The sequence below is a fragment of the Vollenhovia emeryi genome, unplaced genomic scaffold (assembly GCF_000949405.1).
Source record: "Vollenhovia emeryi isolate VEMERY1.0 unplaced genomic scaffold, V.emery_V1.0 DF939169.1, whole genome shotgun sequence".
Lineage (NCBI taxonomy): Eukaryota > Metazoa > Arthropoda > Insecta > Hymenoptera > Formicidae > Vollenhovia > Vollenhovia emeryi.
This window is the reverse complement of record NW_011967197.1, coordinates 548,630-575,673: the sequence shown is the minus strand read 5'-3', so window position 1 is coordinate 575,673 and position 27,044 is coordinate 548,630. Positions and strand designations below refer to the sequence as shown.

General features: G+C 52.6%; 1 protein-coding gene across 2 annotated transcripts in view; it reads right to left on the bottom strand.

Annotated features, from left to right (window-relative positions):
* Positions 1-21,536, bottom strand: part of LOC105563984 (putative transcription factor SOX-15) — a 42,649-nt gene extending 21,113 nt beyond the window's left edge. The window contains exons 1-2 of one of the 2 annotated variants that reach the window (XM_012016027.1): positions 21,521-21,536; positions 6,136-6,616 (exon numbers count right to left, since the gene is read on the bottom strand). In XM_012016027.1, the coding sequence (XP_011871417.1) occupies positions 6,136-6,311 (176 nt within the window). In that variant the 5' untranslated portion in view covers positions 6,312-6,616; positions 21,521-21,536. Of the gene's footprint in view, positions 1-6,135; positions 6,617-12,782; positions 13,631-21,520 lie in introns of those variants that run through there. The other variant, XM_012016026.1, reaches the window with a different exon arrangement.
* Positions 21,537-27,044: the final 5,508 nt, after the last annotated feature.

Sequence of the window (27,044 nt, the reverse complement as noted above, 5' to 3'; positions counted from 1 at the left end):
CACATGGACAAGTAAACGCTGAAGTTGAAGTAGATACGTTCACCCCGAACTTGAGAGAGTAGTTGAACCAAGCTCAAAGTTAGAGAGACGCGGAGGACTCTGCTCTCTCTCCGCTCCTCTCCGAAATGTCGAGACGTCGCGCGGTGCCAGGCGGCCGGGAATGCCGAACGCGGAGACGACGGTCCCGCAATGCGTGTCAAGGAAAAGCGACAGTTATCCTTCCACACGCCGACGCGTCCGCCACGTTACAAATAGCTCGGGGAGAATCGCCGGGCCGCGACCTGTGCGAGCGGCAACGGCAGACACGCCGCACGCACGTCAGACTCGGCCGAGCAGGGAGACAAAGAACAACAGCCGCGCACCGGCGGCGATCCCCTAAATCGGCATGTCCGTTGAGCCTCATGAATCTCCGCCGCGGCTCCTCGCCCTCGCCCTCGCGAGGGAGAAGGAGGGAAAAGCAGCCGGTGCGTCCTGTGCACGGTTCGGCACGCAGCGGCAAACGGGCAGCGCGACGGCGACCGGGTCGCGAGAGCGAGCGAGAGAGCACGAGAGAGAGCACGAGAGAGAGCCCGTTCCCTTCGTCATTCTCCTCGTCAACGACACACTTGTTCCCCAGTTAAATTATTCTTTCCCCTCCTCTCCTCCTGATGGAGCACCGGAGAGGAGCAAGGAGAAAGCTATCGGGCGCAGTTTCGTGCGGCGACGCGCATTTTTATTCAAATAATCGCGCCGATCGAACACACCCTTGCATTGCCCGACGACGAGGCGACGAGATGCGGTGCGCGAGCCCGCGTAAGAGCGGCGTAAACGCGCCGCGTGGGTGGGAATCGATCTTTATACGCGTCGGTACGCGAACCGCGTACGCGCGCGTGTGCCACGGCGCCGATCGCCTCCCCCCCCCCCCCCTGAATCGACGTCGCGACGCGCCGCGCCGATCGAAAATTTCGCCAGTCGGCATCGGAGACAACGACGTCGCGATTTATAGATATAGATAAATTGAATGGGATCTATAGATCGCCTCGCGAATCGTGCAGCGGCGGCGGCGGCGGCGAAATTCCTCGGCGCGAGCGAACGGGGACGAGGACTGTAATTTTATATAAGCCCCTGATTAAACTTTCAAATCGAATGCCCAATGCGGTCCGGTTGGTGAGCGGAAGTGACGACCCCAGCCGCTCACCTCTGCACTACTAACGCTCCGGCGCGTTTCAGATTTGAGAACGAAGAAAGCGCATCCCCGAAACCTCTACGGGTTGTTTAAGGCTGCGGAACGGACGCCGCGGAGCCCGGACTCGTCGGTTCGCCCGTCCGTCCGTCCGTACGTCCGTCCGCGTCCGCTGTATCCCGCGCCGTATACCCTTCTCTGACCTCCGAGGCAACGGCGGAGCCATTACGTACGACTTCCTGCGACCGAGTAAGGAAGAATCGAAGATTTCTACACGGCACCTCACGGGAAGAGGTGTCCGCGCGCGCGATACCACCGGAGATATACCGTCGAGCGACGAAAAATTCCCAGGCTAACTGCGGAGGACGTGGCGAGGCGGCTCTGCGCTCCGGCCCCCGGTATACGGTTGCGTTAATTGCGGAACTCGTGGTGTGTCGTGGTGAACCCGTGGCACGTAACGGTTCATAAAAATCCCACGCGCGGGTATTTCTCCGATTCGTGGCACCTCTCACGGCGACCGGGGCGCTCGAAGGACGCGCCGCGGCGCGTCGGAAACGGCCAACGAGAGCGACTTCGGCAAATAAATCGCCGAGCCCGCGGAGTTCGATAGGCCGCTCGTGCAAATGGGACTGCCACGCGCGTGGAATTATCATACGTTCGTTGCGTGCTCGAAATGTTTTTTTCATGCGCTCCCCCCCCCCCCCTCCTCTCTCTCACTCTTTCGCTCTCGCTCGCAGGAAGTAATATCCGGCATTTGTCACACTGGAATACTTAGCCGCCTTAATTCGTTAATCCGCGCGGCCATTGTTTGCAGCCATGCAAATTTACGCGGCTGCAAATGAGCCTCGATTCATCGATACGTCGCTACTGCCGTTACGTTTTAACGCGGCCACAAATTTACGACCGTCCTAAAATCGCCTCCCCGCGCCCGACGCGGTCCGCGAGAGTCCGACGACCCTCGGGGTCCGACGACTGCCCCCGAGTTCGCGAGGACGTTCAAGTTCGCCAACACGGGGTCGCTCGCTGCGGGCCCACCGTCGTTACGTTTCTAATGCAAATATGAATCCATTATCTCGGCGATCTCGCTCTTTGTATTCGCTACAGATCGCGGGAACAATGGCGGTGGCATTTAAAACGGAACCCCCGGCGTTCTTTTCTCGCGCGTAATGGATTCGAAGGAATCGCTTAATTAAATAATACAGATGAACGATTAGCCGGGCCGTCGTCGTCGGCGGCGGCGGCGACGACGGCGCGGCGCAACCGCCGAGAATCGGCGTCGCGCGCGTCTCTCCCTGCGTGACGCGTGTCTCATGTACGCTCGAAATAACTATAACTAACGTTAATCCGTAATTAACAGCCAGTCATTGCTCAATCGTCAAGTCACCGATCTGAGTCACCGCGATCGCAGGGATTCGCAAGGTCGTCGGCAACGCGCGGCACCGCGACGCCAGGGGTCAAGCGCGACGTCACCGCAGCGCGTAAGCACTTCCACGACTTCGCATTCAGACGCGCCGAAACAAAAAGCTGGAAACAATCCCGCTCGAAACACGAGCGGAAAATCCGAACTCCGGCGCGGGTCGAGTAAAAAAGAAAGGGGGGAGGGGGAAACTAGCGGCGATTTTCGAAGAGTTCGCGACGCTTAGGTATTCCCAGTCCGCGCGGGTACCGAGAAGGAGACACCGAGGTTGCACCTGCTCCGCGCTGGCGTAGCGTTTCGTTCGCGGAATTATTGACGTTTCGTCGTTACAATCGATGTTTGCAAATTGAGCCTGCCCCGGCGCGCGCGACGCCGCGTCGCGATATTCATTCTTATCACGCGAGAGTCAGACACTCGCGACGTAACTTAATTACGCGGGGATCCGCGACAATTAGCGGCTCGGAAAAATGCGTAGAGACACTCGAGCTGATATTTTAGATTAGGCCAACGTCGTTATCCCGCGTAAAGGGGGAGCGAGGAGATCGAGAGAGGTGTGCCAACTGTTCCAACTTAGGGCCTGAGCAGAATGGCTGTCTTATACTCTTAAGGCTGGTCTACAATACATGGAGTAAGCTGGAGTAAGGAGTAGGAGTAAGGAAATAAATCCATTTTATTTCTGACTCCTACTTCAGCTCTTAGGCTTACTCTCGGTGAATCAAAATGCCATCAATCAGTGTTACAAATATTTTTAAAATTATGTCCGTATTTCAGCTTCCTTACACCAAAAGCTACAAGTTAGGGCTCTCCCTTACTCCTTACTCCACGCTTACTCCACGTATTGTAGACCAGCGCTTAAGACAGCCCTGAGACAATGTTTTATGTTTTAAGCCTTTGTCTTGAGGTAACGCACAATAACTGTCTTATGTCTGAAGAGTGGAAGACAGCCATTCTGCTCAGGCCCTTGTACGCGGAAAAGACTCTTGAAAAGTTAGCTGACTCTTGAAAAGTCAATCAGTGAATTATTATTGAAAACGGTGAATAGATCATTGATTTGCAGTTGTAAGTATACCATTGAAAATTGCAGTGATATATTTTGTAAATCAGCGACTATTCACTGTTTTCAGTCATGATCCACTTGATTCACTTTTAGAGAGAATATTTTGCTGTGATGGAAAACGGGAGAAGGAGATGCAGGAACAAGGATAGGAAGGAAGCATAGGATGACGAGATCAGACAGAATAGGGTACGAGGATAGGATAGGATAAAGCCAACGGTACACGATACTGGGCCAAAATTCACGAATTGCAGTTCGAACTGATTGACCAACCCCCGTATTCCCCAGATCTAGCCCCCGGTGACTTTTGTCAACATTTGTGATTTTGCAGCTTCAAGTTCTCCAAGAGAGCGATCGACGGGCGACCATTTGTCGAGCACTCTCGCACTCGATCGCGAGGAACTTTTGTTCAGCCTCGTAAATACGAGAGAGTCAATCAACAAGCGAGCACGTAGCGGCATTACAGAATTGCGTGCCGCGGCGTTACCAAGCAAGTTCGCTGCGAGGATTCACCAGCGGCTCCGTAGGCTCGCGATCTCCCGAAGATATTGCGAAGAAAACGCTCGAAAATCTAAAGCTTATTGTACAATGGACGCGAAACGCAAGCCGTAGGGCAAGAAATCGATCGAGCACGGTCAAATATGAGAAGAATAATCGACTGTCATAGAATAAGCTTAATCGAGAATTAAATCCAAACTTTAGGCTCTACGAGGAGAAACTTTGATCGATTAGCCATAACTCGTGGATAAATCGTCGTAAGTTGAAGCTTTCGGACTTGCGAGACTTTCGCTGATGCTTTGCGTCAAAAAAAATTGCAGGAACGTCTAATGTGCGTGCGTGCGTGCGTTCGTATGAAATAACGTGACGTGGTACGCGATCCGTGCGACGGCTGGGAGCAACCAACGGATGGGAACCGGGCGGAACCATTTTAATGGAGATGATTTTCGTCGTCAGAGGAAGCGGTCGAAAGATCCGCGCCGTCGCGGTAATCTCTGCATGCGAAATTTTTGGTGCGTTCGACGTTTCAATAAATTCAGGTCGACAGGCCCATGCCAAAATGCCTCTTTTAAGCCTGCACGATCCAAGAACTTGGTCCAAGTTCCAGTTTCGAGAGATGTGTGGCCAGTCAACTTTTACGGAGTAGCCGCGAGTTGATTGGCTACACATTTCTCGAAACTGGAACGAAGAGAAAATTCGTTACTTCGTAATAATTTCTCAACGCCTGTGTCGACGGTGCTGGAACTTGGTCCAGGTCCCAGTTTCGAGAAATGTGTAGCCAATCAACTTGCAGCTATTCCGTAAAAGTTTATTGGCCGCACATCTCTCGAAACTGGGACCTGGACCAAGTTCCAGCACCGTCGACACAGGCGCTGAGAAATCATTAAGAGGTAACGAATTTTCTCTTCGCACTTCGCGTCACCTGTCTCGTACTTGTCCTACTCGGCTCCGCGAGCGCGGTCGAGGAACGACGAATGTTATACGCGAAATTCTCGCATGTTCCCCCGCGAACATGTATATTGTAAGAGGGCACAAGCAAACAAGACTGCGGGCAAACGAGATAAGAAATAGCTGAAATTATACGATACGTTAGAAACGCATGCCGCGGCCGGCAGCGCGCATGCTATTTTCTCAACCTCCTCCTTAGCAGTCCCAAAGGGTCGAGCAGAGAAAGAGAGAGAGAAAGAGAGAACGAGTGAGAGCCATCTCTTATCCTCTTTGCCTTCGCAGTACGACGTAATGATAGTGAAACATTGAATCTCGAGCGTAAACTGCAATTTAATGGATTTCCAACACACTAACGTCCCGCAGACACGCGCGGGGGACAGGGAGGGGAGGGGAGTAAGAAAATTTAGAAAGGAGGGAAACGCGCGCGCGCGCGCGCGCCCACTCCCCCCCGGACCGATGGGGTTGAGAGAAACGCACGTCCGCGTCGCCTCGCATATATCGCCCTCCTCGTTCCGAAGGACTCGCGCGGATCGGCGATAGGCGATTGGCGATTATGTTAACCAAACACGCGCGGTACACGCCCCTGCAATTTGCCCGGGGATCATCTTCCCCTAATCGCCGCGCTAATAACAGGATTACGGGGGTCCTGACCGCGCGGTACGTATACTTATCCCTAATTCGCCGTATCGTTATTAATATATACGATACAATTGAGAACGGGGCCCGGGCGGGTCCCCGCGTCCCACCCCTCATCCCCGATAAGCTCCGCGATACCGTGCATACGTGTGTGCATACGAGGGACCCCGGCCGTCCACGCGCGTCCCCGCCGAAACGCGGACCCTCGGTCTTCGTCAACTCCCCGCGAGTTTTCGACGTGGAAAGCCAGGCTCGAACTGCCGCGAAGCGCGAGAACTCGCCTAACGAAGGCGCGATCCGATCCTATCGGAACGCCCGCGTCAAATTTATTACACCGTCGTATATTCATGAAATAAATATGAGAGAAAGAGAAAAGGGACGGGGGGGAGGGATTAAAAGAAGAGACAGAAATGGACTTACGTGTAGTGCGAATAAGACGGGCTGGCTTGATCGATGAGAGCGGCGGTTGACAGGCCTTGCGCGATGGCAGCCGAGGGATCCCTAGCTGGCGAGGAATTCTGCGTCGCCGGTGCCGCCGGTATAGCGTGATGGTAGCGCTGGCACATTTCGGCCAAGTTCCACCCATGGGCATCCATATATTAGCACTGCTTCGCTTTTCTTTGGCGTACCATCCATTTCACACGCGTTGACGATGCACACTCTCTCCCTCTCTCAGTCCTTCCGTTGTCTGTGTGTGTTTCTTTTTCCTTTTTTCCCCTCTCTTTTCCCGCTACTCTTTTCCTTCACTCTACGCGTCCACGCACGAGGGAACAGTAAGAACGACACTCGCGGCGACGACGACGACGACGACGACGAAGACGACGACGGCGATGCGCATCGTCCTGCGAGCGGCGCGATCCTCCGGTGACTTCGCCTCGCCTTCGGGGGCCACGCGCGCCGCCTGTTAATCAGGAGAACAAATCCATTTACTTGGCCGTTGATGACCACGCGCACGCATTTAGAGGATGATCGAGAGGCGCTCGTTTAAAAAAAGACTCCGCGCGACTTGCATGTCGACGACCGTTATGAATTTACGATGTAGCTTGGCTTCCGTCGGTTAGAGACGGCCGAGTATAACGAAAATGATTTTGCAACACGCCTCAGCGGTCGAATTGGTGAGACGTAGAGAGTAGGAGAGTCCAGGTTCAAACCCTGGCTGAGGTAATAGAAAAGTCGCAAGAAATTTGCCAGTTCTGGTCGATTGAAAGCTTAACTATCGAAAATGACTCCACTTTTACCCAACTCGATTGCACGCGAGAGCGCAGTGTATCGTAGCGGAAAACGGAAGCGTAGCGCGAGTCGATACAAATTGTGACTCGCGACCGCTGGCTGCCTCAAGCCCGTATCAGACTACAGACTCCCGACTCTGACTCGACCAATGACTCGGACTCCCGACTATGATTCCACCAATTAGAGTGGCGTCTATTCCCGAGTCGGCAGTCAGGGTCGGCCGGTGCTTTGCTGTGATTGGTTGAATCAGAGTCGGGAGTCCGTGTCAGTAGCCGAGTCAGAGTCGGGAGTCTGTGGTCTGACACGGGCTTCAGGCCCGGTTTCACCAACGTCGCTTAACTCAAACTCAAGCTTAGCTCGATTCGTTCTTCGTCTCGTTCCAACTGTTACTTTAGAAAGAGACAAACGTGAGTTGAACCAAGATTGAAGTTACGCGACGCTGGAAAAACCGGGCCCCGCGAAATTTCCTCCGCGTACGGGAGCAATAGAAATAGAATAGGCGCTCGGCGCGACGCAATTAAGTTATTCGGCGCGAGAGACGTGGATGTCGGCGAATTGACGAACGGCAAATTACGAATTGCTTTCCACTTCCGCTCGCTCGATCGCCGCCGAGACTTTTATATTCGCCTCGCTGTAAAATGCGCTCTCCGGCGAAGCTTACGACTTCAATGACTTTCAAATGGCGCGGTGGGATACCTAACGGAACGACTAAATCTCGCGTTATATAACCCTTCTCGCTGGCCCCTTCCACCCCTTCCGCCCTGATCTAAATGCAGTTTAAAGCCGCGCTTAATGAAAGTGTCCGTTTAATTCCTAGCCGCGCGCGGGCGGGGCCGAGGGAGGGGGCCTTGGCGTAAGCGGAGGGCTCGAAACGCCGTGTCGGATAACGATCGGCATCTGGATCGGACGGATACCGATCGGCTTCCATTCGTGCCACGGCGATCGAGCGTTAATAAGCATCGTGCAAAGGTATATCTACGAGATAACTATAATCGCGAGCGCGCGAGTTACCGTCGCACCAAAGCGATCGTCAAATCGCATTCTTTTCTCGCTGCCGATCGAGGAAATGAACGGCCAAGGAATTCGGGGCGCGGGGTCGGAAGATCGGGCCGAGGGGCCGTGCGGGACGCTCGATCGCGAAAAGATGAAAAGTTGCGATACAATCGAGTTCGCGAATTAGAAAATTCCAGGGCGCGATATGCAAGGATTAACGGACTCGCGTGGAGATGAAATTATCTTTAGCGTTTCGAGAAAGGGAAGACGAACGTACGCGAAACTTCGCAGTCGCGAAAACACCGCAGGCGGTAGCTGATCGATTCGAAAACGACACGGACAAATACACGTGTACTCCGGAGAGGACTCGCGGCGTACAGCTTGTAAAATACCCGATAGATACACAAAGTTAACTGTGTGGATCCGCGATGCGGAACGCTGCTCTTGTCCCGCTCGTCCTCTAATTTACCGTTGATGAATTCAACCCGCTAGCGCGAACAAGTGCAGGCGCAACGCACGTAAGCGGATAAAGAAAAGCGCGCGCGAAGAAGCGAGAGGGGTGTAACTTTGTGGTTTTAATTTCCTCGCGAGGGATTAATCGTCGACTACTGGGCCGAGCGCTGGCCCGAGCCGTCGCAGCGATCGGACGTTAATCACGCCGGTAACCGGCGCGATAGCGTTGTTAAGCGGTCCGATCGACGGTAAATTACCGGGCCCGCGAACGGTAAAACGCCCGCGTTTCCCTCCGCGGAGGTGGCAATTAAGCGCGGAACGTTACGCGCGAGACGTCTCGGCACCGAAAGCCGGGAAACCCGATACCCGCGGGCTCATTACGCTCGCGCGCCACGCTCGATTGCGATGACCGACGGCGCGTATTTACGGCTTTTGCCACGCCTTCCGACGAAACGTATAGCCCGGCGAATTTCATCTAATTTTGATCCCAAGTAAGCGGCACGCGATACCGTTTTGCCCACTGGATTGCTCGCGGGAGCCAATCAGGATTTAGCCTCGGCTCATCTAAAAGTCTGCATCCTTATTGGCTCCTGCGAGAAATCCAGTCGGCAAAATGGTATCGTGTGCCGCTGGCTTTGGTTCGAGGCTTTTCGCTCTCTGGTTAACCAGAAAATGAAAAACCGGGCCTAGTGTCCGTTTCTACCAACGCAGTTTAATTTCAATCTCGGTTCAACTTGCTTCACATCTTTTTCTAGCTTTACGAATTAGAAAAAGATAAGAAGTAATCTAAACCGAGATTACAGTTGATCTACACTGTTAGAAACGAGCATAATTACCTCTTTTGTCTCTTTCCAAGGGGACAGTTAGGAAGAGAAGAAGGAAAATTAAACTAAAGCCAACGGCACACGATATTATTTTTCCTAGATTGCTCGCGCGAGCCAATTAGGATTTAGCCCCAAGTCATCTGATCTAATCAGCCAATCGACGAGACAGCGTATCCGAGTGGTCGAATCGCGATCCGCGATACGTAGTGTGACACGAGCTTTTAGACTCTTCATTCTTAGTGGCCCTTGCGAGAAGTCCAGTGGGGAAAATAGTATCGCCGTTGGCTTTGGATCAAAGTTAAACGATGTTGGCGAAAACGGGCATAGCAGAGAGAGAGAGAACAATAGCAAAAATGATTCTGCCGTTACGAATACACGGATCGGGTTGAACGGCACAACGCGCGACGCGTTCGCCGACGGGGATCCGGGGATCCATACATGTACGCGACGAAATCGTAAAGTCGCACGATGGTCGCGTATGTACGTGCCACTGACGGAGGTCTCAATCCGTGATACTCTCTCGCACACATGTGCCACGCACACGCAACCACGCGCGCACACAGACATAGAGAGAGACAAAGGCGAGACGCGTAACGCAATAATAATCATAATGCCAGATCGATACAACACGCGATGTTCGCTCGTCGCATCGCCTGGCCGCGAGGATGCCGATGACATGAAAGCGAGGAGGAATGCGCGCGTAACGATTCGACGGCGACGGTGCCGCGTTAAGAAGTCGCTGAATTATTAGTTTCTACGGTGCTTGTTTCATCCCTCATCTCCTGCCTCCTTCTCTCCCCCTCTCTCACTCTCTCTCTCTCTCGCTACTCCGCGATACGCATCTTCGAATTGCGTGGACCCGCGTAGAGGCAGGCGCGTGACGCGCGTAACCGCGACGAAACGCGCGCGCGGCTTGTAATGAACGCGCGTTTATCGCGCGAAGGGAGACGTATCTCTCGATAAATAGACGAGCGTATAAATCAATATTAACGGTGTGCTTTCTAACGTCGCGTCTTCGCAATCGCGGCGTTTCGCGTGATTCGACGTGGCGCGGCTGCTGCTGGATGGCTGTCGCGCGGCCGAGACTCCTCGTCGCTAACGAGATTCGAGCGAGGCATATGCGACTATGCCCGACGACCTGGCGTGACTCGGATGTTGCGCGGGTGATTTCGCCAACGTTACCAGAGGTCGAATTCTCGAATTCGTAAAGCTAGAAAAAGATATAAAGTCGATTGGACCGAGATTACTATAGTTGAACTGGCGGAAACGGGCGTAATTCTCAGATCCAGTTTCACCAACGTTGTTCAACTTTAAGCTTGCCTTAACTCATTCTTTGTCTCTTTTCAACCGTTACTTTAGACAGAGATCAACGTGAATTGAACCGAGATCGAAGTTAAGCGACGTTTGGCGAAACCGAGCCTCAATCTTCAATGCGTGTTGATTATAATAAAAACATGGTCGATGCCTGTCGAACGATAAGGGAAAACCCCCTCGGACGGATTCGTGACGCTTATCACAAGAGACTTTGTAATTATCGTCGAGATTTTCTTTTCACTATTTCCTGCCTTACGAAAAAGTAACGGAATAATTACTAGAAAATTACCGTATATCAGTAATTGAATGATTAGAAATTACTGATGTGCAGTAATTATTTCGTTCCGTAAGGGCTTTTTCCTGTCACGTCTAATCCTACGGTCTTATTTCGCCTAACAACTTGCGCTCTTCGCTTTGCGGATTCAGTCGAATTCCTGCAGGCGTCAGAGAAGTCCAACTATCACTGTAATTGCGACGTCGTCGCGGATCTTTCTGATTCGCGGCGCCTCTCCGTCGCGGTAAGGCGAAGCCGCGCATCGATCGAGCGCGTCGATTCCATCGCGGATTTTCAGGAGTCAAGGCCCGAACGCACGAAGAAACTTAAGCGGTACAGGACTTGAGAATTTCAACCAATCGGGGGACTTTTCAGCGTTGCTGAAGTTTCAAAATGGCCGCTTACGTTCTCGACAGTCAAGGCCCGAACACGCGAAAAAACTTAAGCGATAAGGCCGGTATTCATAGTCCGTTCTTATATTTAAGATCATCTTAAGTATATTCTTAATGTGTTTTTAGCCAATCACAGAGCCGTGTTAGCCTCTTAACCCTTTGAAGCGTGGTGGTAAGCCACGTTACCACCTCAACTTCTTTACCTTATGGCCATTTAATTTCCAGCTAACGCATTTAGGCCGGGTTTTTGCATTTTAAGTTTTCAACTCCGCCATTTTGAATTATGACAATCTGACAACGGACTCGTAACCAGCGACCCCAAAAAGCCTCGTGTACAAAGTTTCACAAAAAACGGTTCAATAGAAACGTGTATGCTTGAAAGGGTTAAGACAACACATGATCTTGAAATAAGAATCGACTATCAATACCGGGCCTAAGACTTGAGACTTAAGAATTTCAACCAATCGGAATTTTCAGCATTGCTGCGGCTCCAAAATGTCCGCTTACGTTCCCGACGGTCATCGGTCATTTCCCTCGAGTCTCAAGTTTTACCGCTCAAGTTTTTTCGCGCGTTCGGGCCTTCATTGGTCATTTCCCCCAAGTCCCAAGTTTTACTGCTCAACTTTTTTCGCGCGTTCGGGCCTCCATTCGCCAGAATGATTCTACTTGGCCAGCGATTCGCGAGCGTTCTCTCGCGCGTGCCTCTCTCGCCGGCAAAGCAGCCCGGTCGCCACTTAGGTCGTTAAATTCGACAGATAGGGCGATCAACGTCTACGACGGGGACGACCCAGGTGGGTTTCCTACGACGTCGACGATCCCCGCGTCGGCGTCTCTGCGCCGCGCTTTCGCCGCGCATCGACGATCCACGGGTCGAATCGATCCGATCGAAACGGGATTACCTCCCGCGGGCGATGGACGGCACGTGAGTCTAAACCGAACGTTAACGAAGGTTTCACCGTCCATTTTTTCAGAAAATCGCCTCTACACGCTGCGCCGCGCTCTGCCTCTCTCGCTCCCTCGCGCTCGCCTGCCTTCCCGGCCGTTCTTCTCTCTTTCTCTCTCGTTTACGCCCACGCGCGCGCGCGCGGCCAACCACGGAACCGGCCGGCGGGTAAGAGAGAGTGTATTTCTCGCTTATTATCCTTTCCTTCGATTTTCTACCGAAGGGAAAAGAATACGCCGAAGGAAGGTGCCGTCTACGTATATTATATATGTGCGTGTTTGCGTGCGCGCGCGCGGGTGTGTATTGTGTGTTGCGTGTGTCGGCGGGTATCGTCGGTATCCGTGATTCGACGTGTGACTCACCCGCACACGCGGCCCGATGTACTCGCCGGAGATTTACAGCTCATTACCGATTTCATACCCCGGCGTCACGATCGATCCGCGGGGCCGACGCGGCGCGGCGGAGCCGAGCGGAGTCGAGCGGAATCGAGCGGAGCGTCGCCGCCGTATCGCGTGCCATACCGGCGATACGTGACACCCGCGCGGCGAGCGATCGGGTTTCACTCGTGGAAAACGCGCGCGGTGCGCTCGCGCCAAATGGCTTTTCTCTCTCTCTCTCTCTCGCTTTCTCTTTCTCTCGTTTACCTTTGACTCTTCCTCCCACGGGGGCCGTTGGTCGACGGGCGCGTTGTCCGGCGAAGCGGATGGCGAATCCAGGAACGGCGCGCGTTTTTCCCTCGCGCCGCCGGCGGGAAAGACTCGGAACGTGGGCCGCGTGCGATCGCGCGCGGCTCGCGAGAGAGCGGAGGTGTGTCACTGTCGAATTACGATCGGCGCTCTCGGGAGAGCGACCTGGGAGAAACGTCTCGTGTGTCGCGGGGACCTCGGCGCCGGCGGATGAACCGAACACACTCAGGGTATCGGACGGAAACGAGCGTAACGTTCACAATAGGGCGCGCGCGCGCACCAGCGCGAGCACGTGTGTGTGCGCGCGGACCGTCAGGCGTTGCACGCCCGCGGAAATGTCAAACGACGAGGATGTTGAGCCTCGCGGCAGCGGCGGCAGCAACAGCGGCAGCGACGACGGCGGCAGGAACGGCAGCGGCGGCCGTCGCTCGCGTGGGAGTGTGACATAATACCGCGCTCGGTTCCTGCGCAGGAATCCCTGCGGAGGCACTCACGGATCTCCCGCCGTCCCCTATCCTCGGCGGAGCCGCGCGTCCCGGTGTCCCGGATCTCGGTCCCGCCGCCGCGAGTGAGTAGCGAGGCGAGTCACGGGCGCCCAGGTTGCCGCGTGCGCGCGGGCAATTCCGTATGTCACGTGTCCGTCAATCTCCCTCTCGCTCGTGTACACGCGCGCGCAGGTCTACCCGGCGGCAGCAGCAGCAGCAGCAGCAGTAACAATAACAACAACGCCGTACACGCGTGCGCTGCGTGTCGCCGTCTCGGGTCGCGCGCGACAGCAGCCGGCCCGTCTGCTCGTCTGCCTGCGTGCCCGCTCGCCTCCTGCGCGTTCCGTGCTGCGCGACGACTCGGGCCGAGCGCGGACTGAAGTCGGAGCGCGCGCGCTCCGCCGAGGTGAGCGGAGGTGACTTGCTACTCGGGCCGGATCGGGGCCCGGCGCGGAGCGGAGCGAAGCGGCGCGGCGCGCTACGGCGAACCACCACGAGCATCGCGGCCAGTGGCGGCGGCGGTGTTCGCGGCCGGTCGAGCGTACAAGGAGGAAGCGAGGAGCGCTGCGCGTATGCGTGTGCCGTTTACGCGCCAAACGCGCAGGTGTTGGTGGGATCCACGGGTGTACCTGGCGGGAGAAGGTGCCCCGCGCGAGCGAAGCGAGCGCGAGTGCCCCCCTCGAGGGCGCCGTCGGGCGCGGGCTCGCGGATCCGCCCGTGCATTGGCGCGGCGCGCGGCGCGGCGTCTTCTCTCGCCGTCGTCGCCATCGCCGCGAAAGTTCCGCGCGGCGGTGGGACGAAAAATGGATGTGAGTTCCGCGAAGAGAAGAGAAGCGAAAACAAACAAAAAAATACGGAAGATGCGTAGGCGTATTTAAGCGGGAGTAGGCGGTGCCTCGGGCGACCAATTTTGAGGATCGTCCTTTGAGCGGAACGTTTCGGGCAGAAGGGCGCGCTGCGTGATAAACGGCAGATAAGAATTGGAACGGGGCGAGATCACCCCCTTGTACACGCGCGTCGAGCGCGCCTCCGATTAATTGCACGACCCCCCACCCCCCGGAGGTTAGATTGGATCGAACGTGATCCGTTCCGACGACGATTCGCACCGCCTCCGGTCGAGCGCGCTAATAATTTCGCGCGCGTGATGCAAAGTGCACGATCCATCGCGCGGTTTCGACAGTCGATCCTCGCGCGGCCGAGCGTATCCGCAAATGTCATTCGAATATGAGATATCGGCGAAGAAGACGGAGGCGCCGATTCGCGGAATGCGAGGCGCGGATTCCTGATTTCGCGTTTTTAAATTTTCGCGCTGCACGGGCCTCACAATGCGCGGCGTTTACGTAATCGAAATGCGTAGGAAGCCACGCAGATTGATTAGCACATGAGAGGAGAAAGGTTGCGACCATATAGATATCGGCTGGTGGCTCCGTACGAATCGCCCGCTCGCTCGCTCGCGAGCGGAGCCGCGGCGAGACCACGTGGGTGTCATCACACGCGCGTGAAAAAAAAGCCGAGAGATTATAGACGCACGGTGTGTGTGTACTCTCTCTTTCTCTAACGTCTCGCGCAGTGACTCTCAAAGGGCGCGTCGTCGCGTGGAAGATACGAGCCTCGCGATTCGCTGGCGCGGTGACAGGGAAGAGGGTCCTTTCGACCAATTTTTCCCCGCCCCGCGAGCGAGGAAATGGCACGGCACCGGCGAATTTGCCCCGCGCGGGCAATCCGCCTCCCCCCCGGCCGGAGTCGCCTCGCGGGGCGGACAATGGCGCGCCGCGAGCGAAAAAAGGTTTGAGAACCGCCGGCCTAGAGTGTTAGAGGAGTGTAGGCACACCGCAATATCGCCAAGGGACGGTGCATAAAGGATCCCGATAGCAATGACTATAAATTCGCTCTAAGCGCGCGAGTCTAAATATAAACTACGTTGCGAGCCGGCCCCGCGTTGTTCCCGCGAGAGAAAAATCGCATGCTTTTTATCCTCTTTATTATTACTATTAATGCGACCTTTCGCGATTACACGTTTTATATTCCTCCCGGTGTTGCATTAATGCAACCCACCTGCCTCGCTTTAACGCTTCGTTAACGTCGGACGCTTCGTTACGTCGAACTTTATCCCGTGAAAAGTAAGCGTGTACGACGAGGGGAGGATGGGGGGGGGCGGCAGGGGAAACGCCGCGTTAATTATTCCGCGCGCGCAAAATCATGCGTCGCAAATTAAACGCGAACAGGCGCGTTTCCTCTTGCAGAATTCTTCCTCGTGGCGAACGCACCGGGTAAGGTCGGATGGTCCTTCGGAGGGATAACGCGACAGCTGAACCGGTCCATTTCCTTATGCATTATGCTCGTGGACCAATCAATTTCTTCGTGCACATCCCCCGCCTTGGCTTGCCAACGATCGCGCACAACACTTGACGCGACACCGCCTGCCGCGGAGAGCCCGATCTCACTTTTGTTCTCCCGCTCGTGAGTTACTCCGAAAATGGACACGCCGGCGCTTAATTAAGAACGACTCAAGGGCGGACCGCCCCTCCCTGCGAGAGGAGTCAATCGCGGGCCGATCTGCGATCCGGCCGATAATCATTTTCGTGCGAGTTAGTTACACGCGCGAGTTCGTGCGGCGTAGCGGCCGATACGCTGTAGTGAATGCAAAACCGAGCGTACAAACTGAATATTTAAAAGATTATAAAGCAAGTCGAGAGGATACGGGGCGATACCGCGCTAACTCGCTCGACTTGCGTGCCCACCGGCTGCCCTTTCGATAATACGATCGATACCGATCTCGATGACGTAGCTGTCTCGCGACGCGTGGCGCAAACCGTGAAACGCAACGTTCGGGAAAAAAAAAAAATTCTTCGCGCTAACTTCCCGCGCGTATAATTCAGCGAACCATCGGATATCGCTTTACTTCTCTAACATTAAACGCCTACGCGTGTTAGCTTTAATGTGAAAAATTTTGTTTTCTGTTTTCAAATTAATTAAAAAATTTATATTAATTATTAAACGATAATTGTACTTTCTTCTCCCTGTGTATATATTTTTGAATTTATTCGCCTGTTGCAGGTACAGTAGCAATAGACTAGCAAAATACACTGCGCTCCTTTTATCATTTTGATTATCGCGCACGGAATTAGTAAAAAAAAAAAAATGCACCGAGACCTTTCCACGAATCTAAAGATTCTATTCGACATTTCTCGCCCGTCCCGTCGCGAGTGGCGTTCTCATTCGTATCGCTTTTCTCACCGGACACCCCGTATATATTATTATGTCTTCAGAAGGTTGTATAAAAATAGAGGTGGAACAGAAGCGACGGTAAACGGAAGAAAGCGACAACCGTAAGGAACCGTAAAATAAACTGAGAGGAACATCACGCTCGGGCGGCCGTCACTCACCTGAGCGGCCGGTATGTATATGAAACGATATAAGTGCATTGTGCTCGTTAATGCGCCGGCAAGCGCGTAATGCTTGCGTATGTGCATAAATATTTATGCTATTCGGCTGAACAATCCCTAAAACGAAATGAAGTCTCTGCGGCCGTGACGGGAACGCTCGCGTATTATCGTTGATACAATATTTCGTGTTGCTTCTTATTATCAGTCCCATCAATGATATTACCCCCTCAGTGCGAATCGCTCTCCGCCGTTCTCGGGCCGTTTGGATTAGATAGAAAACGATTTGCGAATTAATGTTTCAGTAAATTTTGGCCCTATGTTGAACCTTTAATTCTATCATATAGTAGGACCTAAGACAGTAAACGAGGTCGAACTGCAAGTACAAAATTTACTCTTATGTTAAAACTGATAGCGCCGGCAGGTCCTTTTAAGTAGGAGCTAAAGTAAATTTTTGGAATCAAAGATTCAAGGGAGGAGTAAAAATATTAAGTCATCAAAGTAGATTATTGCTGGTCTATGTAGGTGTACAGATCAGCTGAGTAGGTGTATATTATCCTTAAAAGTGTCCAAATAGTACCAAAATTTACTCCTACTTTAAAACCGATAGTATCGGAAATTTCTACTTTTACCAATTTAGCATTAAAGCAGGTCCTTTTAAGTAGGAGTTAAGTAAATTTTTAGAATTTAAGATTCAAGGGAGGAGTAAAAAAAATACAATGTCACCAAAGTATGTTGTTGTTGGTCTATGTAGGTGTATAGATCAGCTAAGTAGGTGTAAATTATCCTTAAAAGTGTCAAAACAGTACCAAAATTTCGACTCGTGCAACGTGAGATTTTCGACTTCCACTTTTGTCCTCCCGTCTTATCAAATACCCGTGTACACTCTCGTTTTCTTTCTCTCTTTTTTTGCGTTTTGAATTATTTGCGATTAATAAAGATCGAGCACGCGCAGGTTGACAACGCATTCTATTTTTCCTACCGGATTGCTTACGAGAGCCAATCAGGATGCAGAGTTTTCGATCAGGTGACTTAACGCCAGACCCTGATTGGCCCTGGTAAGCAATCCAGTCGGAAAAATAGCATTGTGTGGCGCTGGCTTAACTCGTTTAATCTCTGAGATCTCGAAATACGTGCTGCAAGACGCCGACTATTGTCTTTTTTTCCCGCTGCGCCGAACGACGATGGGTTTAGATTTAGGAAAGCGAGTAGCCCTCGTACACACACGAATGCAGAGGGGAGAACCGATCCGATTGGTAGTACCGCGGAGCCGCAGAACCAATATGTATTCGTTCGGCCGCTCATGCGGGCGCGTACGCTTTTGGATACATGAGGGCCAAATGGAGTAGCAGATAGAGAAGGATAAATTTGTCGTATTCCGAAAAAGAGACGAGCGGAGTGAAAAGAAATACGCAACAGGTGTAAGCTACAAATAAAAATCGGTTATTACGAACAAATCGTGAAAGGAAAGGGAGGCAAAGGAAAGAAAAGTCTATTCTGGCAAGAAATGCCTTGGCAGTAGAGCACGAAAATAAAAAAATATAATCAAATAGAGCTACAAAACTCGGATAGATATAAGATTAAACAATAAAACAGGTATCCAAAATGAGCAACAGAAAGAGAACCGAAGGGAAATAGAGAAAGACTAGACAGGAGAGATCAGAGGAGAGAGGAGAGAGAGAGAGACGCAGAAGCGGACCAAGGGAGAGACGGACTCGCTCGAGCCGAACGCGAGCCACTTCTCTCCGCTCCCGCCGCGGAGAGAGAGAGAGAGAGAGAGAGAGAGGGGGGAGAGGAGGAAAGAGAGGGCGCGAGGTAGAGAGACGCATACAACCAGCGGGGTGTGCAGCCGTGTCCCCTCCCCGCGAGATGCGGCGTGCACGTGCATTTAAGTCGCGCGCGCGCGCGTGTGTGCGTGTACAAAGTAGGTCCAGCGGCGCGGAGGAGAGCGAGACGGCGAATGGATATCGCCGTCCCCTCGCGGCCGGCGCGACCAATCCGCGCCGAGCGCGAGCTGCGTGAAGGCGGAACGCGCTGCTCTTTCGCGTATATATTCCGCGGTATTTATTATTCAGTTTGCAAATACGTGGCAAAAATGATCTCTCTCCCGCGCGGGCGCAGACGCTCGCCCCGCGCACGGGTGCGCGCGCGCTCGCTCGCTCGCTCGCTCGCGCGCGCACACGCTGGATGTTGGCCTCTCTCGGGCCGCGCGGCTCCTCTCACGGGCCGGCCCGCTCGCTCGGAGCCGGGAGGTGGAGCCAGAAGGCAAAGGAGCAGGGTAAACGACGGAGATATCGGCCGTTAATTTGTTAGAAACGCCACCGGCACGGCCGATCGCGCCGCGTACGCCTGCCCGCGTGCGTGCGTACGTACCGTATGTACGTGCGTGCGCGTGCACGCGTGTGCGTGCGACACCGCGTTACGACCGGACTCCATTTGAGAGCCGCTTCGCGGATTCGCGAGGGCCGCGGTGCGTCAAACGACATTGGGCTTCGTTCAATAAGACTAATATCGAATAATTCGGGCGCGAGGTCCGCGGTTTTTTTTCTTCCTGTTGCGAGGTCCAAGTACGACGACACGCGACGCCGATAACGTACGCGTTCGCGCTAGTCGCCGCCTTTGAAATAACGCGAGCGAGCGGGCTGCGCGTTCGAACGGAAAAGGAGCGTCGTCGTGTATCGGGCCGTTCCATGCAAAACACCGGTAATCCCCCGTTTTTCTACGAACGCGTGCATTTGCACCATGGTCAGTTACGCCTTCTCCAACCGCGTGTGTTCTCCGCCACGCCACAACATTTCCGCAGTTAACACACTCGTGGCCGATATCATCTCCTTTCTTTTCGACCCGCTCGCCTCGCGCGTTCTTTGATGTTCGCCAGCACGCCCGTGTCTCGGATTCCAAGGAAAAACGCGATTTAATCGTGCGATCGTAATTACAAAATTGCAAATGCCCGTCCGATCGTGATCATCGCGCGTGTCGTTGGTTCTTAATCGCCGATTCCCAGAGTCCTGCCCGCCGAGTGTTTAGCGCGTATTATACGGAGACTAATCGCGATACCGGGAATGCGAGGCGGAAGTGCCGAGAAGGGTCACCCGGCAAGTGATGCGCTCCATCACTGGTCAGACGTTCGCCGAATCGAAGGATCCACGTGGACCAGCCGCGACAGCTCTCGCCGTACGTGCCGCAATCTCGAATTGCGCAATCGGTTAAACTGGAAACACACCAACGAGCAGTAATACTCGAGACTTAACCAATTTCAACCGATCGGAATTGTCAGCATTGTTTCAAGAATTAAGTTTCAAAAAGGCTGCTTACGTTCTCTACTTTCGTTGGTCACTTTCCGTAAAAACACGAAGAAACCTAAGCAGTAAAACTTCAGCGTGAAATCTGACTACGAATGCCGCCCTTAAGACCAAGGAAAGTGACCAATGACAGTCGAGAACGTGGGCAACCACTTTGAAACTTGAGCAATGCTGAAAATTTCAATTGAAATTCTTAAGTCCTGAGTCTTGAGCTCCTTTTCGTGCGTTTAAAATCGCCTTTAAGATCGCGCCGGTGCCCGAGGCGAAATTTTGGTACTATTTTGACACTTTCAAGGATAATTTACACCTACATAGATCAGCAATAACTTTGGTGGCATTATATAATATTTTTTACTCCGCCCTTAAATTGTTAATTCCAAAAATTTACTAACAAGAGTAAATTTTGTACTTTCAGTTCGACGTCTTTTACTGTCTTATGTCCAACTATATAATAGAATTAAAGAATTAAATGCACCCGACTCGGGTGCACTGAGAAAAGAGAAGTGTTGGATCAAGAAACATTTCTCGATTCTTGGGCTGCCAGGCAACTGATCGATCAACTCATAAAAATACGCGTCTCAACAAATCACTGTACGTTTAACTTAAAAAACCTATGTAAACGTATTTAGCCATTTCAATGACTCTTTTTCACCGCGTTGGTGCACTTCGGTTCAACGAACTTGCGGGGATTCGGAAAACCTCGGAAGAGAGGACTCGATCCTGATGTCCGGCGGGCGTGAAACACAGGCGGGGGGACTCGGGATCTCGATGACATCTCGCGCGATTAATTACCTCGTGGGAGAGTCTTGGCTGCGACGTCGCGAGCAGCAGTGAAGTAATCGGGAATATTGTTCTCTCGGCGGGTTTCACTTTTTCGCGTTTGATATTGTTAATAACGCTGCCAGGAACGTAAAATTAAGCGACGTCGACAGACTACCGCGGGCGTTTCCCGCGGAGTTCCTCGTTCGCGACGTTAAGAAAAAAAAAAAAAGAAGAAGAGCCCGCGCGGTTCAAAGTTCAAGGCACTTTACGCCCTACTTCCTCCGCGACCGCGTCGTTCGAGCCGTAAAACGGCCTCTCCCCGAGGATAGGCGCAAATTAGAATCCCGTGGAATTCGCAAAAGTCACAGTCGAGTTGGCAACCGGTCCGTGTGTGAACGTAACCCTGCTTCGGCTTTTTCTTCCGCGGATCTCCCTTTTTTTTCCCCTCCCCCTTTCCTCGCGCTGCGCGACGAAACGGTCTTTTAAACTGTCTCTCGGTATCGCGCGGATCTTTCGACGTACGTCTTCGTCATACAGAAATCGGTTTCGCGTATGTCTACGTGTCTCGTTACGGCGCTTCCCCTCTCTCGCGCGTGGAATTCGTGGCGGTTCTAGGAAAGCTAGGGGATTCTGCGACTCTCTTTCCGCGTGCGTTCGCGTTTTCCCGATGCAGCGGGCCGACGCGTGTTCTCTCTTCCGGTCGCGAGGACATTAAAGGCCGATTTTCCGAGTGCGAGCCGTGGAGAATGCGACCGGCAACTTACTTGGCGGCGCAAAACGGGAACGTTGTGAAAGCCCCGGTGCGGCGCGGCTCTTCATCCTCCTCGTCTTCGTCCTCTCGACGCCGCTCGACGTCCCCTCGTGCTCCCTGCACGGTGGCGGCGGCGGCGGCGGCGGCGGCGGTGGTGGCGGTGGCGGCGGTAGCGGTGGCAGCGGTGGCGGCCCTCCTCGCTAGGAAATAAGAAATTTTCTTGAGAGATGCGAGCCTCTCCGTGCGAGGGAGGAGGCCTAGCCAAGCGAACATAGTTAATTTAGATTGTATCGCGTGAGAAGCAGGAAATGACGAAATATCCTGAGTGCTGACTTATGCACGCCGCCTCGTGTGTGCCTCGGCCGCGCCGCGCTGCTCCTCGACCTCAGCCGCTCCGCGACTCTGCTACGCGGCTCCGACACGCAAGGATGATACCTTTTTTCCTCCCTTTTTCTCTCTCTCTCTCTCTCTCTCTCCCCCTCTCTTTCTTGCTCTTTATATATCCTATATTCCGATCTGACGCCGTCGCGCCGCGCGGCGGGAACGTTTGCGGGACGTCGTTCGACGTCTCGTCCGCGAAACGCATTGAATCGTGTCGCGGCGCGCTAGATGAAATTTCGACGGGACGCCAGCTAGAGGTGCCCGTTAAACTTATTACGTACCGTCGGTCCTCGGCACCGTGAGAAATTGGAGAACGCGCTCCTCCGCGGCGTAGAACCTCGCATGGGGGCGAAAGAGGGGGGGGGGGAGGACGCGTTAACTTTTAAACACTCCGATAACCGGCGCGCGGAAGTCGAGCGGTCGAAAACTCGCATAATGAGCTCTCACTTTTTTTTTCTTCTTATTATTATTCACGACCTCGAGCTTCGACGAATCGGATCCGATTAATTGTAATTGTCATTTTATTACTGTCTCGAATGTCGATGCGTGTATAGAATTGGGCATGGCTGCCAGACGGTGTCTTCCAGGTCGTACCCCGTGGAAATCTCGTTGGCGCACTAAAGGAAGTGACGCGGGAATAATTTGTCACACGTGATTGGAGACGGCGTATAATGAAGGCTCGCGTTCCGAGTACAATCGGTGCCGTCGGTTTTAAACGACCGTATATATGAGGACACACGCACAGTACGTTCTTATACAAATAAGTCGGCGCGACGAAGCGTATAACGTAGCAAAATTCTCGAGTCGCGTACATAAACCGCGTAGATGCGAACGAGAGGCGGGCGATAACGCGCCTTTCCCAATTAATCGCTTTCTCGTAGAGATAGCTATCGAAAAATGAAGTAACAGCGTTATAGTCCGTAGGCAAACGGGCCCATTTTTTTCGCATTCGATGTTGCTCGCAAACGTTCATCAAGAAAGATCAAGGAAGCCACAAGAATGGAGCTACCTTTCCGAACAAAAAGACATTTCTTCCTGTCACTGACATGTTCAAAATGGTACTGAATCCCTTTACCAAAATGATCTACAACCAGGTACCAAGGACTCTTGGCCAAGTGAACGCACCATTTGATGGATCCGAGTTGGAGTCGACTAAAAAGTTTCCCAATGGTCGATGTTAATGACATCGTCCTGCATTTTCTATGGACCTAAGTAAGTTTTAGGCGGTTTAAGTGAATTATTATCTGGGGCTCTTTTATTTTCTACAATCCAACCAATAGGTTCGGCCAAAAGCATTCATTTTTCGGCGCTGGAACCTTTGGAGCCCGATATTGCGTTAAATAGGTACACTCTGAGACTGACATATCTGCGATCATCTTGACGAGACCTCTCGTTTGGTGCCTTCTTCGTCACCAAAATCGAATGCGAGAAAAATGGGGCCGATCCTGTTCTCAGCCCTTTGAGGCAAATACAAAGAAAGTCGATTTACCGACGAGCGTCCTTAAGATGAGACGACGGCGTCGAGTCTCACCGCTCAAGTGAGAATAAATCTATTATACGATAATGCGCGCGTAATGCACGCACAGAGGCGCGTCCGCGCCTACTGCGCGGCGATAGATTCGTTGCCGGCAAGGTGTAACGAACATCGATGCGCAAGGTCATTCCGTGCCTCGCTGTCGCAAGGTGAATGAGAAGACGCCCGTCTATAAGGCGTTATAAGTAGAGACGTGGGTACTGCGCTTAATTCCGCGCACGAAACCGGGTTCTTTCCGTCACACTCCCATGGAGCTTGGTCACCTGAAGAGTTACTATGCCCAATTAACCCTTTGAGAACCGTACGCTCTCTCGCCGGGCATTGCCACTTCCGACGTTGCAACAGTTCTTTTTTTTTTTGCCACACGATTTTAGCGAGCCCATTACTTGAGCCACGCGATGAAAAAAAAAAGAGGACATACGAGATTATGTGTCTAATGTGCGTGCGTCCTCCTTAATTCTACAGCAGGCGGTTGATTTTGTTAAGATTTTCTATGCGACTTTACACTCGAGAGCGGCGACTCCGTTTGATCCGGCACGAAATCGAGTCTCGCGAGTTGTATCAACGCATCTTAATTGATGACGACTATTACGGTTGCGTGCAAATACGAGCCCGCGTTTCCACGTGGGCTCTCAACTGGAGAGAGAAACAGAGACCGCGGAGAGGTCGAACTCTTTAATCTCTCACCTGTGACCCGAGCGATTCGCGAACGGTGACGACGGCTCGAACGGGGGCGCACGGGAGGATTCGAGGGATCGTGAATATTTCAGTCGTCCAATTTCCCCGAGTGATCCAAACTGAGCGAAAATGAACGGAAAGGCAACGCTTGGTCCTTACCCTAGGAAAAAAAAACAAGAATACAGGCGCGATTTCTTTCTCGACGACGGTGTTGGGAAGAACGGAAAATTCACCCGCGGGGAGGAGAGAAGGACGGTTACGAGCACGCTACCGTACGCATCGATAATATTCCAGGGGGGGGGGGCTCATTAGCGATCCAGGAACGTCTATCCACCGCCACGAGGAGTAATTATGTGTTACAACGCGCGTGTATGTACGTGCGTATAACAGCAGATCAGCGCAACGATTAAGCTCAAAAATAGTTCATGGGAACCCAGGTAAGCTAATCTCCATCGCATTAGTGTTGTTCCATACGTATAAAATGCTTTCCGTGGAGGAAGCCGGCATGCACGCACCTTTACCGCTCGCGGGGTCATCACTTTCGAAAGACCGCGAACGCCTCTCGGCTGCTCGCGAATTGCGTCGTCCTCGAGGGAGTACCGCAAAATCCGTTTTCATCACAAACGCACTCCCATCCAGCTCTGTTTTCGCGTCTTATCACGAGGCACGGTAGTGTCGAGTATAAGCGCGGTTAGAATCACGCGTGCGCGCGCAAGACCGACCGTGTAGTTCACGCGAGTACGCGAGTTGACAGGATTTTGATCTCGACAACGGCTGGTCCGATGAACTTCACAGTAGACTCAATCGATAGCTCGGGTTCGACTTGCGTAATAAAAGTGTTTTTAGCTTTCTCCTACGTGCCCCACGGGTGGAGATATTGCGACGCGAACGTAGGATTTCCGATTTTCCATTTAACCCTTCGAAGCAAACCTTTTTCTATTGAACCAGTGAAACTTTGTATACAAGGGTTTTTGGGGTCGCTGATTACGAATCCGTTGTCAGATTTTCATAAATCAACGTGGCGGAATTTAAAACGCAAAAGAATAACATCATTCAACTGTAATTCAACCATGCCAAGAAACATTATTTAGATATTATTAGGACCCATGGAATCTAAATTCCAGTTGAAGATTCTTATAGAATATAGAAAATAGCGCGCGCGAAATGGCGGATGCAAAATTGACATTTGATAATGTCTTAGAATTTGCTCGTTCTTGTTGCACTACCCAGAGTCAACGACGAGTCCCTAAATACCATAGTTAAACGAAAATGCTGAAAAACTTGAGAACGTAAAACAAGTCACGTACTTTGCATCCGTCATTTTGGCTCGGGCATTTTAAATTTTATAACGAGCGCACTCGAAAGCCCCTTTGTACAAAGTGTTCAAGAAATAATCTTGAAAAACTTGATCAACAATGAACTTTTCCGGAAAAAAAATTGCTGTTTCTTCATATTTGATCATTTATAAAACTTTGACAATAAATATTAAAGACTACTCAATTTTTTTATGTTCTTTTATCGCTGAGATAAGCCAAAAAATGCAAAAAATAACCCGACCTAAATGCGTTAACTAGAAATTAAATGGCCAAAAAGTAAAGAAGTTGAGGTGGTAACGCGGGTTACCGCCACGCTTCAAAGGGTTAAGAAACGCCGTCGTCTTGGTCATGGTTCGAAATTTACTCTAGCGACACTTCGATCCCGCGATAGACGGACCTGTAAATGACGTCGCCGCTCGGCGATGGAGGTAAGTCCTCTATTATGCGATAGGATTCTAACATGAGATAGCAGGTTTCCAACGTCCAAATTCAATGAGAAATCTTTTTTCGCAACGATTACACGATCCAACAATGAATTTCGCCTATTAATTTGACAGAAACCCCGCTACCCCGTATCAGGATCCTGTCTCATAATGGGGGGACTTTCCTCTACTAATCATCAGCACGCTACTTTTTCGTCTGGCGTCTCGCTTTCGATCCTGTCTTGTAAAGCCTTCGCTTCGAGTCCATAAATTAATGTAATGCTCGCTACTGTAGCCGATAGCCGAGATCGCGTGCACGGAATCGTGCGCGTCGGTCGGTGTCTCTCGAAATCTACGAGCGCTCCTGGTGAGACAGGTCGGGTCCAACTCGTCGCGGGAAAAATGACGGGTTCGCCATTGGTAATCTACCCTGGCGTGCGCACGCCGGTGTACCTATACAGGGTGTTTGCACGCGACGTATTTCATTTGCGGTTTCCGCGAATCTCGAGACCGGCGCTCTTTCCGCGAAGATTCGATCGAGTGCCGTACAGGTATCGCGATCGCGTAATTTTCCAACGTTAATTGACTGCTCGGAACGAGTCCGTTGGCGTCCCTTCGAAACCTGACTCGCGCGGGGGGAAACGCTCGGTCAGTCCTGTCGTTCGTAATTCGGGAAATCGTCGAGTGGACATAGTCCCTGAGAAAGAACCGCGCTCCCTAGACCGCGCGAAAGGACTCCGCGAGTGAAACTCGTCGCGTACGTCGCGGAACACCCTGTATAATCTAGCGCTGCCGTACCTCTACGGTACCTACCTACCTACCACCCGCAACCGACAACAGGCCAAGCCGGGGCAGAGTCTTAGGCCAGGCCAGGCCGAGCAAGAGTCGTGTAAGAAGGGGTTAAGAAACTCTCGAACTGAAGTGCCTACACCGGAAGCAGGGGCCTTGCTTTCTGGGCTAATAACCGTACCCACATCGACACGCGGGATCTGCGTGCGCGCGTATACGCTTAGAGGAGAGAAAGAAGGAGAGTGAGGGGGAGAGAGAGAGAGAGCGATAAAAAAACGAGCGCAAGAGAGGCGGGGGAGGGGTCGGAAACGAGGGGGTGGGAGAGTAGAGAGAGAGAGAGAGAGAGAGGTGTAATATAGCACGGTGGGGCCTCTTTATGCGTGCGCGTACGCCCGGACGGCCCCGGTGTGACGCGCA